The sequence below is a fragment of the Schizosaccharomyces japonicus genome, assembly GCF_000149845.2.
Source record: "Schizosaccharomyces japonicus yFS275 unplaced genomic scaffold supercont5.2, whole genome shotgun sequence".
In the NCBI taxonomy this organism is placed as follows: Eukaryota; Fungi; Ascomycota; class Schizosaccharomycetes; order Schizosaccharomycetales; family Schizosaccharomycetaceae; genus Schizosaccharomyces; species Schizosaccharomyces japonicus.
Genome location: NW_011627861.1, coordinates 1,325,169 through 1,336,585, shown reverse-complemented (window position 1 = coordinate 1,336,585; position 11,417 = coordinate 1,325,169). Strand labels below are relative to the sequence as shown.

The 11,417-nt window shown below is 40.9% G+C and overlaps 7 protein-coding genes across 7 annotated transcripts; 4 read left to right on the top strand and 3 right to left on the bottom strand.

Moving 5' to 3' along the window:
* Window positions 1-59: 59 nt before the first annotated feature.
* Window positions 60-3,406, bottom strand: SJAG_03553 (lipoic acid synthetase). Its single transcript, XM_002174656.2, has one exon. It carries the CDS (start codon window positions 3,008-3,010, stop codon window positions 1,841-1,843), a length of 1,170 nt encoding a protein of 389 aa, XP_002174692.2. The 5' UTR covers window positions 3,011-3,406; the 3' UTR covers window positions 60-1,840.
* Window positions 100-1,508, top strand: SJAG_03554 (DUF171 family protein). Its single transcript, XM_002174657.2, has 2 exons — window positions 100-608; window positions 707-1,508. Exons 1-2 carry the CDS (start codon window positions 417-419, stop codon window positions 1,493-1,495), a joined length of 981 nt encoding a protein of 326 aa, XP_002174693.1. The 5' UTR covers window positions 100-416; the 3' UTR covers window positions 1,496-1,508.
* On the top strand, window positions 3,202-6,198 carry SJAG_03552 (SNARE Sed5). The gene is made up of 2 exons (XM_002174655.2): window positions 3,202-3,803; window positions 3,873-6,198. The coding sequence occupies exons 1-2, from the start codon at window positions 3,599-3,601 to the stop codon at window positions 4,622-4,624; spliced, it is 957 nt and encodes a 318-aa protein (XP_002174691.1). The 5' UTR covers window positions 3,202-3,598; the 3' UTR covers window positions 4,625-6,198.
* SJAG_03551 (box H/ACA snoRNP assembly protein Shq1) lies at window positions 3,435-6,610 on the bottom strand. Its single transcript, XM_002174654.2, has 5 exons — window positions 6,167-6,610; window positions 6,060-6,127; window positions 5,696-6,011; window positions 4,910-5,643; window positions 3,435-4,855 (listed from the first exon to the last, which is right to left on the bottom strand). The coding sequence occupies exons 1-5, from the start codon at window positions 6,239-6,241 to the stop codon at window positions 4,720-4,722; spliced, it is 1,329 nt and encodes a 442-aa protein (XP_002174690.1). The 5' UTR covers window positions 6,242-6,610; the 3' UTR covers window positions 3,435-4,719.
* On the top strand, window positions 6,261-7,934 carry SJAG_03550 (DNA binding protein). Its single transcript, XM_002174653.2, has 4 exons — window positions 6,261-6,592; window positions 6,744-6,807; window positions 6,906-7,000; window positions 7,050-7,934. Exons 1-4 carry the CDS (start codon window positions 6,487-6,489, stop codon window positions 7,652-7,654), a joined length of 870 nt encoding a protein of 289 aa, XP_002174689.1. The 5' UTR covers window positions 6,261-6,486; the 3' UTR covers window positions 7,655-7,934.
* Window positions 6,553-9,485, bottom strand: SJAG_03549 (hypothetical protein). Its single transcript, XM_002174652.2, has one exon. It carries the CDS (start codon window positions 8,207-8,209, stop codon window positions 7,736-7,738), a length of 474 nt encoding a protein of 157 aa, XP_002174688.1. The 5' UTR covers window positions 8,210-9,485; the 3' UTR covers window positions 6,553-7,735.
* On the top strand, window positions 9,362-11,375 carry SJAG_03548 (type I ribosomal protein arginine N- methyltransferase Rmt3). The gene is made up of 3 exons (XM_002174651.2): window positions 9,362-9,483; window positions 9,527-9,619; window positions 9,688-11,375. The coding sequence occupies exons 1-3, from the start codon at window positions 9,441-9,443 to the stop codon at window positions 11,064-11,066; spliced, it is 1,515 nt and encodes a 504-aa protein (XP_002174687.1). The 5' UTR covers window positions 9,362-9,440; the 3' UTR covers window positions 11,067-11,375.
* The last annotated feature ends 42 nt before the right edge of the window (window positions 11,376-11,417 follow it).

Below are 11,417 nucleotides of genomic sequence, written 5' to 3'. Positions count from 1 at the left end.
TAGGAAAGCGTTAAACTGGATAGTCAGAGTTAACGAGCTTCGTTACAGTTTATTAACGTGCTTTTGTCGTCTGCGCTGCCCCTCATTATTATGCTACACCAAAACTTTCAAATTAACAGAAGCAAAATAGAGCGCTGTGGTCCCGGGTATTGATCTTGGAGGAAGAATTTCTGTCTCGTACCTTACTAGTAACCGTCAGGTATCCATCAAAAACACAAAGGAGAAACAAGGCTTGACCGCCAACTCTGTTATAATCCATATTGATTCGTCTTTTGTTGCACGCTTTTCTTTTACAATCGTTCGTTTTGGTTTTTTGGTCACCGGTTATTCGTGATCATCCTCTGCCAATTTTATTTTTTTAGGTGCTGCTTTTTTGGATTTTTTTGTTTGAACATTTGTTCTCCTAGTTTTTTTACATGTCGAGTTTTGTTATTCCCACAATCAGAACCGTTTCTGATGAATTCACGGTTTCAGCCAAAGCACCTCCTTCAAAAAAGCAGAAGACAAAAGCTACTGGCTCAAAAAAATCCACGGTTTCCCTTGCAATTGACACAGGATGTGTCCTGCATGAAACAAATCTGCTCTTAAGAACGGCCCTCGTTTGGCGGGTAAGAATGAGTGAGACGAGCGACAGCAGACTAAGTTCCGTTGCTGCTCCTACCAAATGAACTCTTCCCTTAAACCAACAACTAACACCCTTTTTTAGATTGCTGGTCTTTTATTGACATTTAATGTCACGGAGGTGATTTTAGTTGAACCCAAGAAAGAAGCCGCTGGTGCATTAGAAGTAAAAAACTGCACCGAGTTCGTGGAAACACTGCTCTCCTACTTAGAAGCACCTCCGTACTTACGAAAGGCGTTATTTCCTCTTAACCCTGCGTTACGGTTCACAAGCTCGTTTCCACTGCTCGCATTTCCTCATCACAGTACGCTTACAACTTCGGCACAAAGCGTACGTTACCGTGAGGGCGTTGTCGAGGGAAGCGAGCCATATGTTCGTAATAAAACGCTTGTTTATGCAGGCTTGGACAAGCCAGTCCGTGTGCCGGGAAAGTATCCGAGAGGGACTCGTGTCACGGTCAGTCTGAAACAAGTACCCAAAAAGACAGCAAAGTCGTCCTTAAACAGCGATTGCTTTGAAGGCGATGTTGTTTCCAGCTCGGCACCAAGAGAAAAAGGCGGTTTGTATTGGGGATACACCATTCGGCGAGCTCAGTCTTGGAAAGATGCCGTTTCTTCATGCTCGTATAAAGGCGGTTATAGCCATGTAATCGGTATAGACCGTACAATTCCATCGTCGACGGGAAACGTCTTCGGTGAATTACAAAACCCCAAACACACCTTACTTCTGTGTTTTCTTTCCAAGCCCGGGAAGGAACAGTTAAGCGTTGTCACTCACTCCACAAATCCACTTCCCTTTGCCCTTGCCAGTCCTTCCTATGAGCAGTGCATAAGCAGTGCCCTGACTGAGCTATGTACACTAAGAAAAGAATAATAGTGAATACAGGAGCACATGTATGTAAGAGTTTCAAATGGTATTCTATCAAAGAGAGAGAGAGAGAGAGAGATAGAGCATAATTTGTATCGAAAGATGTTGAAGTGACGAACAAAGTATGGCTGAAATTCAGTACAACATATTCAACATTAGCAAGCGTTATGAGTATTGACAATGTAATGATTCGTTGAAGAACCGTTTATGCAAAAAACTAGAGGAACCGGTAAACGAAAGAGGGGATTTAAAATGAGTTAAGACAGGGGAATGAACCCAACAGTCGACCAGCAACGATACAAAAGGAAAAAAAAAACAGAAAAGCCATAAACATGAAAGGTTTCGAAAAGCTTAATGATCAGCCTGCGCCTTCGCTGCCGTCCGACGTCTCAAAATGTTTGTCAAGTAAAACTCACCGGCCTTATAACTGCTACGAACCAATGGTCCACTAGCAACGTAAAGGAAACCAAGTTCTTCAGCACGCTTGCGCCAGTGCTCAAATTTGTCAGGTGTTATATAAGCCTGCACCTTCATGTGACGTTTCGTAGGACGCATGTACTGGCCGAACGTGACAACGTCAACTTCATTTTTACGAAGCTCGCCCAACGTAGCTTCAATCTCTTCATCAGTCTCGCCCAAACCAAGCATGATACTGGTTTTGGTAATTAAGTGAGGCGACACAGACTTAGCGTGCTTGAGCACTCGAAGACTTTGTCTGAAGTTGGCCCGACGGTCACGCACAAATGGGGTCAATTCCTCAACAGTCTCGACATTGTGTGCAAACACATCTAAACCAGATTTGGCAACATGGGAAACCAAGTCCAGATTACCTGAAAAGTCTGGTGTCAATGCCTCCACAAGCACCTGCGGAGCCTTGCTTTTAATCAAACTGATTGTCTTTGCAATATGACTCGCGCCAGCATCTGCCAAATCGTCACGATCCACACTCGTGAGAACCACGTAGCCCAAACCCCATCGTTTGATGGCTTCAGCAGTCTTCTCCGGTTCGTTTGGATCCAAAGGCGGCGGCTTGCGACTGGTTTTGATAGAGCAGAATCGGCATCCACGAGTACACGTATCACCCATCAACATAATTGTGGCCGTAGCGCGTGTTTTATCTTTTCCACCCCAACATTCGCCCATGTTGGGACAGCGTGCCTCCTCGCAAACGGTGTGCAAGTTAAGACCACGCAGGTCATTTTTGATTTTGTTGAAATTGGTACCCAAAGGAACCTTTGTCTTCAACCAGGATGGCAAACGTTTGTGGACGGAGCCATTTGGGAGCACAACATTTTCTTCAAGCTCATAGGCTTCTTCTGGCTTCAATTGCTCTTCCTTGTCGCCTTTCAAGAAATCTGAAAATTTTGGTCCTGATGCCAATGCTTTAGACAAATCGCTCGCACATTTACGACCTTGTACACGGAAAGCCGAGATTCCTGCTCCAAAAATTCGACGATTCAAAATTCTCCCGCCCCGTCTGAACATATTGAGTTTGGTGAAGGACAGAAGTGGTTGACGCATTCATTATATATAAGCGTCTGATAAGCTTCATCTAAACAAAAATTTACACTGAAAATAAATGCATACACCTTTCAATTCATTGTTTTTATATTCAATTACAAGCTAAATGCTGTATAAATATGTATGCGAAATTTGCAGATTATCTGTCTTGCTGTTGGTCCAGGGGAGAGAATTCAAGACGTTTATCATTGGAGTAGTGGTAGTTCTGGCTTAGGAACACATCGCACCCCACACACCACAAAAATAACTAAGGAGCAACACATGACTAATTTTCATATTTTGCCTTTCACTTAATGAAATCAACTTCACATTGAACGTATTACATCTCGCTTGTCATGTGTTGAATTATTACCTTTTTCTGCGGCAATGTTCTATCAAAGGACACGTTACTGCAACCACTTACTCTCAAAACACTACCACCATTTCACAACTCAGAATTACCTGTATTGCTGCTCCTCCTACTGCTACTATAACTACCACCAACACACGTAGAAAGAGCTTGGATTGAGAGCACGAGTACTGTATAGTAGACCGAACTTCACGTAACCCAGTCTCGAATAAACTCTCTGCAGACGTTCACGTCTTTAAATGTCTTTTCAAGACCGTACAGCGGAATTCCAAGCTTGCGTGTCGGCTACAAAGTACAGATCGCGTACTGTTGGACGTATTGCAACGCCGAACGACAACAATGCTGCTGCTATAAAGCATCAAAAGAGCGATTTTACTCGTATTGCACAAAAAATTGCATCTGAAATTAATACAACGGGTCAAAAATTGCAGAGATTGTCTCGACGTAAGTATCAAACGACATCTAGAAACATGGTTTGTATTTCAAGTTCGTCTTACTAATGTCGACCTATAGTTGCTAAGCGGAAAACATTGTTCGATGACCGGCCTATTGAAATTCAAGAGCTCACGTATCTCATCAAACAGAGTCTGTCGTCTTTGAATGCTGATATCGCGTCGTTACAACAGATTGTTCGGCAAAACGCAAAAGATGGAAGAAATCAAGCGGCTCAAATTGACCAACACAATGAGAGTGTTGTAGTGTCACTTCAGAACTCTCTTGCGGACACTAGTATGAATTTCCGTGATATCTTAGAAGTACGCTCTCAAAACATGAAGGCCTCGCAGTCCCGGACTGAGAAGTTTGTGGCTTCAAGCTCAGTGACGGCAAATTCGGATGCTAACACTGGTAACTTCATGAATGCTTATAACGCTAACGGCGCGTCGGCCGCCATGAACAATGGCTCGCATGGAGACTATTTGTCTCTTAATATCGGCGACAGTGCGAACACTCGGTATGAACAAGTCGCACTTTTAGAAAACCAAGTCGATGCGTACTCTCAGCAGCGGTTGTCATCCATAGAGAGTATCGAAAGCACAATTACAGAGCTCGGTGGTATCTTCTCACAGCTTGCTCAAATGGTTTCCGAGCAGCGTGAGAGTGTTCAGCGTATTGACGCCAACACAGAAGACATTGTTGGCAATATTGGCGGGGCACAAAGGGAAATTATGAAATTTTATGCCCGAGTTACATCAAATCGGCGTCTAATGCTCAAAATTTTTGGCATTTGCATCTTATTTTTCCTTATTTGGGTGCTTGTCACTTGATGAAACTCTATTATGATTTTAGAACGCGCAATGTTGCTGTTCGCGATATCCCGTGAAGTCGGTGTTTTTTTTACAATTTAATTCACATTCCTTTTCTAATCGGATTGACCTTGACCTTCATGTTCGACTTCGACGGCACTTCGTTCAATCTCATCCAACTCCCATCCTGTTTCACTCTTTGTGATATGGCATTCTTTAACCTGTTGGGCTAATGCGAGTAGGACATTGTCACTGTGATTATGTTAGTCATTCGTTCTAGGTCAATCTGCTTCTTTCTCTTCTTACTTTGCGGTCTGACACCAGTAAGCATAGTCATCAATCAATAAGCGGTTGTATATATGATACACATCATGATGTTCAAACAAGTTCCGTATAGCGAGTAGCGTTCTCAGTATGTAACGGCGTCCCAGACGCAGAATCTCGAATGTGTCCTCCCAACACGTTTGAAACAAGGACCAGTTGCGGTACAGTGGGAACGTCAGGGAACGACGAGCACATGCAATAGCCACTTGCTTAACGTTGTTGAAATCGTTGTCGAGTGAGGAAATATTAACGGCCAACTTGCCAGTAGTCCACGCGGACTCTGTGGTAGGTTCGCCGTATGTTGTACGGTGATCATAAGCATAAGCAAAGATTAGTTCAATAAGGTTCAGGTATATTTTCTTTGGATTAGATATAAGATACTCCCGACGAGGAAGTTGCATTAGAACGCGTCGTTCTTCTTCTGTGAACTCGAATGGCACTGTTTCTCCTGCAGAAAACTGTTGATATGTTTTGCGATACTCTGGAACAAATTTGATCACTTCATCGATCTGTTCACTGTCAAAAAAGTCTGCCAAGTAATAGTCGGGATCAAACTTTTCGTCCTCAAGTTTTATCCGAAGCTCCTTTCTTTCCTCAACTGATGTACGCTCAGGATCCTCAAGGTCATTGACTTCATTTCCGACGAGAGCATTATACTTGAGGAAACCAGAGTACTGATCGTTGAAACCATAATGTGTTGTAGAGGTGTAATTCATCTATCAGTCAGTCAGGATTGCAATTAAACAATACTCGAGCAATGGAGTTTACCTTTTGATCTTCAATTCTCTGTAGTAATCCCCAGTCAAAATCTGGATCATCAAAGTGAACTTTTTGCCAATCAATCTGTGGTTCTGGAACAGGACCAGGAGGGCAAGAGGGGTCTGAAGGAGCATCCATTTCTTGAATGAGAGGCTTTTTCAATATGTTTGACTCTTTCTTTACCATCATAGTTGAGAGCATATCGAGATTGGGGAAGTCCTCTCCCGGTGTCTCTTTAGGAAATTGCACATGAACAACGCCTTCACTTACGTCGTAGGAAGCCTTCGCGTTTTCATCATCTATAACACGTCCAGGCAATTCAAGTCTACAGATGTGTTAACGGGCAATTACAGTAATTCCTGTCAAAACGTACTTTAAAAAGTAAGGATTTATACAGAAAGATACAAGATTTCCATCAGCGACAATTTCCACGTTTGCAGCCTGTATTTAGTATGCGTTTTGTAAAAATTAATAACGTACTTTGATAAAAGGAGCTTTAACATCTAAGAAGATGAAATTATTATCTTGTCGTATTGTAAATGTAGGTGTTATCATATTTGTTCCCGGAAGATGAGAAGTATTAAGTTTTCTGTCCTTTTTTACTAGATTCACTCGCTCTCTAAAGAATCTTCGTCGAAACAGTGCTAGTACAGAGTAACTGTGGAAAGTGAAAATTTAACATCTGTAACATTCATTGGGCTACAGATTCATATTATTTGAAAGTGAGATACACGTTTTCCATTGTTTACTGTGTTTTGAGAAGCTCTATTTCATTTCACAGGCAATTGTATGAATAGACAATGTTGAGACAAAATTTTCTGAATAGAATCCCAAAATTTGCTCAGCAGCTTGGTTTCCAGAAGTTTTCGTTCTCGTCGTCAGGCTTTTTGCTTTCAGGACATAACAGTAAGTAAATTTAGCTGGTAAAAAAGTATTTCTTTAAAAAAAATAAGCAATAAACAAAACAGCTACCTTAAATACTTACTTTGATACTATTGTTATTAAGAATTACAAGGATGTTCAACTTAGATTAAGAAATGCTAACAAGCAATAACAGAATGGTCAAAAATAAAACATAAGAAGGCAGAAAATGACAGAAGTAAGAGTTTGCGAATAGGAAAGTAAGTGATTCAACAGTGGGTACATAATTCCTTGGGAGATAAGTAAACGATTGCGATGTCTTTATTGTCAAATTGTTCGCGTAACTAATTTTATCCAGGCTATCCCAAGCCATTGCGCTTGCCGTTAGGGAAAACGGACCAAACCCATGTAACAATGTTCGCTTGGCAGCATACCTGGAAGAAGCAAAGAAGTGTACGAACGTCTGTAATAATTGGCTTTCACCTAATTAACATTCGATTAGTTTCTTTGACTAAAGCTGTCATAGAAAACGCGATTAAAAAGGGCTCTGGTATAGGAAACAAAGATGCACAAACATTAAACGAAGTGATTTATGAGTCCATGCACCCTTCCGGTGTTGGAATCATAGTTGAGACCATTACTGACAATCGTTCCAGAACGGCTGCATTCGTTAAAAACGTGTTACGAAAACATAACGCTTCCTTGTCAGATGTCCAATACCTCTTCGACAAAAAAGGGAAGCTTGAATTGAATGCGCCCAAGGAGTACACTGAAGATGTATTCGACAAAGTTGTTGAAGATGCGATTGAAGCAGGAGCGGATGATATTTATGAGCAAAAATTCGAAAGTGAAGACGAAAAAACGGAAGATGAAGGGGATTTTGTGGCTCTCACGAAAACCAATAATCTCAGTAAGGCTACAGAATATTTTCGAAAGAAGGGATACCACATCACTGATGCATCCATCTCTTACGTTCCACAACCGGGAAATGCTGTCGAACCTTCAGAAGATCATAACGAAGAGCTGCAAGATCTCATTGAGAAACTCTGCGATTTAGATGACGTTGTAGACGTTTATACAAACATAAAGCAGCGATACATGGATTGATAGAGTCACAAATTTCAACTTGGATGTATAAGCACATCTGAGCACAGATAAAGTGTTTTACCGGTAAAATCAGCAGCAGGATTAACGTCTTTGAACGCCACTGAGCGACGTGTCGTCCGTTGTCACACCGCTGATTGATGATTGAAATGGATTTGGGGAATGGTTCTCGTGTATAGCGGTTGTGCCATTTAAAGATGTGAATGAACGTGATAGTCGAGGAAGACTTAGAGTATCAATTGGAATGCGAGTATATGAAGTGTAGATAGTGGGAGTAAGTTGACGTTCAACGACTTGGCTGGATTGAACAGTACGATGCGATAGTTTTTTTTGTTTTTGAGCACCAGCAATTTCACGAATGAAAACTTCGAATATCCTTTGCATAACGGATGAATCAGGATCCAACGACTCAATAGCACTGCTGAAAGTCAACTGCTGCTGATGTTCAGCTAGATGCATGTTATAATTTTGAATTGCGTTTTCCATCAATTGCTTGGTTTTCTTTAATAAAATTACATCGTTGTTTTTTCTCAATTCGTCTTGTAATGGCCTCCCCATTTCCGTTAGCTTGTCAATCCTAAACGGACAATTGACTCTGGTCGAAATTTTCTGCTCGTTGTGGGCAAAGGAGCAAATGGTATAATGAGGCAAATTATCGGATTTTCTTAATTGATGATCCACCAGATATAAATATATTAGGACGAGGTATGTATTCAATGTATGGAAACACCTATGTGACAGATTGTTTAATGATGACAAATATTTGCAATTTACAGCTTCTCGGCCAAACCATTTCGAAATCGGTTGCAGCCAGGATGTAGATATGAGTAGGTAATAGTAACAATTGCATGTGGAAACTTTTTATGGTATTCAAATCGCGTCATTAAACCTGTTCATCAAGTCATTAAAATGGACTGAAGTGGATGTTGTAACCCGTATTCTAATGATGTATCGGTATTACACATTTCAGCCTTGTCCTTGCTCAATTAGAATTGTAATTACCAGCTAGAATTTGCCGTATTGAAGTCCCAAATTCAATTGACTGCTTTACTGACAAGAGTGATTCGAACAGAAAGATTAAGTGAACAGAATCGATGATGAAAAGAAGAGTTTGTTCTCATTTTTTGCAGCAATTCGTTATGCAACTTTCATAGGCTTATAATGAATCTAGTTTTCCCAGCTTTCGCCATGTCGGAAGCAACCGAAACCATTCATTCGTAAAATAAAGTAAATCAGTGAACAGGAAACTTCAAGTCAGAGAAGAGCTAATCGTAGGGAAGAAGTTTCCGAAGCGTCTTAGTCTGTGTTTTGTTTGAGTATGCAGGTTGAGCATGCCGAGAGCGAGTAGCACTTGGGGTATATCGATTCAAGTGCTGAGCGTATGCATGTTTTCGTTTAAACTGGCCATTAGGAAGTCGGCGCCATCTTTTCTTTGCACCAGAATGTGTTTTAACGCTGCGAACTGTTGGAAAATTGGTAAACAGAGGAGATTTATTAATGAAAGCGGAGAGAAAAGAACAGTTTCTTTGAAATGGTACCCAAAGACGAGTTAGAACACTCATTTGGAGTTAATTGACGTCGAAAGAGAGTAGAATTTGTAAAGTGAGAATGGGCTTATTATCAACAGGCCCAAAAAAAAAGAAAAGCAAGATTACTAAATATTTCAAAATTTAAATATTATAACTTGATCCAACTGAACGTTTGATGCCTTTCTTCAACGAAAAAAAAGCAGGAATAACCAATTTTTTAAAAAAGAGCTTGTTCAATCCACCAAACACAGCACCATAAAATGGACAAGGGATCTGCTTCGGATGAAGAATGGGATCAAGTCGGTATGGTTTTACATTTAGGCTTTTCATTAGCTTACTCAAATAGAGGAGATTTGGGAGGATGAATCGACTTTCCAATGTCTTTTTTGCAAAGACATGTTTTCAAGCTTACCTGAGCTCTGGGAGCACGCAAAGAAAGGTATGGCATTTATCTACGTTGTTACGTTTTGAAAAGGGAATAAAACTTTGGTTTTATTAACATAATAGTTCACAATTTCGACTTTGAGCAATTGAAGAAACAACATCAATTGGATTTGTACGGTTGCTTCAAGCTGGTCAACTATATCCGTAGCATGGTCAAATTGGGAGAAACTCCTGACTTCTCTGACGCTTCTGTCTTCGCTAATGAGAAATACATGATTCCTGTATTGGAGAACGATGCCGTTTTGTTTAGTCTCGATGAAGAGGAGAGTGACGCTGAACAGGAACAGCAATCTTCTCATGAGGCTTCTTCTCGTAACCTTTTACGCGAAAACGCTTCGTTGAAAGAACAGCTCAACGCAATGTCTAAGCAACTGAAAGCTCTTCAAACCCAAAAGCTTGAGGAGCTTACAAACGAGGTTAAAACCACATCTATAGCAACCGCAAGCGGACGAGACAATGACTCGTACTACTTTGAAGGCTACGCAAGCAACGACATACACTATCTAATGCTTAGTGATGCTGTGCGTACAGATGGCTATCGGGACTTTATTTATGGAAACAAGGATATTTTCAAGGACAAAATAGTTCTTGATGTTGGATGTGGTACAGGTATTTTGTCCATGTTTGCTGCCAAGGCTGGAGCCAAGCATGTTTATGCTGTGGATAACTCCAATATCATTCATCTGGCAATTGCTAATGCTGCTGAAAATGACTTGAGTAAAGATATTACTTTTATTCATGGAAAGGTTGAGGAAATTAAATTGCCTGTTGAACATGTCGACATAATTATTTCTGAATGGATGGGCTATGCTTTGACCTTTGAGAGCATGATCGATTCTGTTCTCATTGCCAGAGACCGTTACCTTGCCCCTGGCGGCTTGTTGGCTCCATCAGAAACACGACTTGTTTTGACGGCCACCACAAACACTGAAGTCTTAGAGGAGTATGTGGACTTTTGGAGCAATGTGTACGGATTCAAAATGAACGGAATGAAGGATGCAGCTTACGGCGAAGTGCATGTTCAAGTAGTTCCTGAAAGCTACGTTAATGCCAAACCGTTCGAGTTTCAAACTCTGAACATGCACAGCTGTGCAGTAGAAAATGTGAGTTTTACTGCTCCTTTTACCCTTCAAATTGAAAATGCTGGTCCTCTTTGCGCTTTTACTCTTTGGTTCGACACATACTTTTCTCGTAAAGCATCTGATGCTATTCCCTCTAAAATCTTGGAAGGCTATGGTTTCACTACTGGTCCTCATGGAAAGCCGACGCACTGGAAACAGTGTGTTTTGCTTCTTCGAGACCGTCCTTTTATGGAAGCAGGATCTCAAGTTACTGGAAATATTGAATTCTCTAAAAATAAGGACAATAATCGGGATCTTGACGTTACCGTTTGCTGGGACTTGCAAGACAAACACTACAAACAGACATTTACATTGAAGTAATATGCTAAGAGCATCGAAGAAAGATGTTCTGATTGGCGAAGGTGGCCAATCTGCACCAGCCAGTTCTTTTGGTTTATTTTGAGTTGACAATTTGAGGACGTGTGTTTGGTTTCACTCTCGATTACTACTGGGACTACGGTAAGAAAAATGTACGGGTTTTTGGATTATTTGCTATACTTAGTTTCATACTGTTTTAAGCAAGCTTTAAGAAAAATATCGATATTGTAACGTAGAATGCACAGAAACTTCATACTCTGCTCCATACATAAAGATTGCACATCCTGTAAACTTTCCTACTCCCTTTAAAACCACAAACTTTTGGTCGACATGTCTTGGAACTGTTCCTCCAGA

What these genes read in the sequence shown, in the direction of transcription:
- SJAG_03554 (XM_002174657.2), top strand. Translation starts at nt 417, where the DNA reads ATGTCGAGTTTTGTTATTCCCACAATCAGAACCGTTTCTGATGAATTC. An exon ending in GAACGGCCCTCGTTTGGCGG is followed by an intron (nt 609 to 706) that starts GTAAGAATGAGT and finishes ACCCTTTTTTAG; the next exon opens with ATTGCTGGTCTTTTATTGAC.
- SJAG_03553 (XM_002174656.2), bottom strand. Translation starts at nt 3,010, where the DNA reads ATGCGTCAACCACTTCTGTCCTTCACCAAACTCAATATGTTCAGACGG.
- SJAG_03552 (XM_002174655.2), top strand. Translation starts at nt 3,599, where the DNA reads ATGTCTTTTCAAGACCGTACAGCGGAATTCCAAGCTTGCGTGTCGGCT. An exon ending in ATTGCAGAGATTGTCTCGAC is followed by an intron (nt 3,804 to 3,872) that starts GTAAGTATCAAA and finishes GTCGACCTATAG; the next exon opens with TTGCTAAGCGGAAAACATTG.
- SJAG_03551 (XM_002174654.2), bottom strand. Translation starts at nt 6,241, where the DNA reads ATGATAACACCTACATTTACAATACGACAAGATAATAATTTCATCTTC. An exon ending in ATAAATCCTTACTTTTTAAA is followed by an intron (nt 6,012 to 6,059) that starts GTACGTTTTGAC and finishes ACACATCTGTAG; the next exon opens with ACTTGAATTGCCTGGACGTG. An exon ending in AGAGAATTGAAGATCAAAAG is followed by an intron (nt 5,644 to 5,695) that starts GTAAACTCCATT and finishes ACTGACTGATAG; the next exon opens with ATGAATTACACCTCTACAAC.
- SJAG_03550 (XM_002174653.2), top strand. Translation starts at nt 6,487, where the DNA reads ATGTTGAGACAAAATTTTCTGAATAGAATCCCAAAATTTGCTCAGCAG. An exon ending in AAGAGTTTGCGAATAGGAAA is followed by an intron (nt 6,808 to 6,905) that starts GTAAGTGATTCA and finishes AATTTTATCCAG; the next exon opens with GCTATCCCAAGCCATTGCGC. An exon ending in CCTGGAAGAAGCAAAGAAGT is followed by an intron (nt 7,001 to 7,049) that starts GTACGAACGTCT and finishes ACATTCGATTAG; the next exon opens with TTTCTTTGACTAAAGCTGTC.
- SJAG_03549 (XM_002174652.2), bottom strand. Translation starts at nt 8,209, where the DNA reads ATGGGGAGGCCATTACAAGACGAATTGAGAAAAAACAACGATGTAATT.
- SJAG_03548 (XM_002174651.2), top strand. Translation starts at nt 9,441, where the DNA reads ATGGACAAGGGATCTGCTTCGGATGAAGAATGGGATCAAGTCG. An exon ending in TGAAGAATGGGATCAAGTCG is followed by an intron (nt 9,484 to 9,526) that starts GTATGGTTTTAC and finishes TTACTCAAATAG; the next exon opens with AGGAGATTTGGGAGGATGAA. An exon ending in CTGGGAGCACGCAAAGAAAG is followed by an intron (nt 9,620 to 9,687) that starts GTATGGCATTTA and finishes TTAACATAATAG; the next exon opens with TTCACAATTTCGACTTTGAG.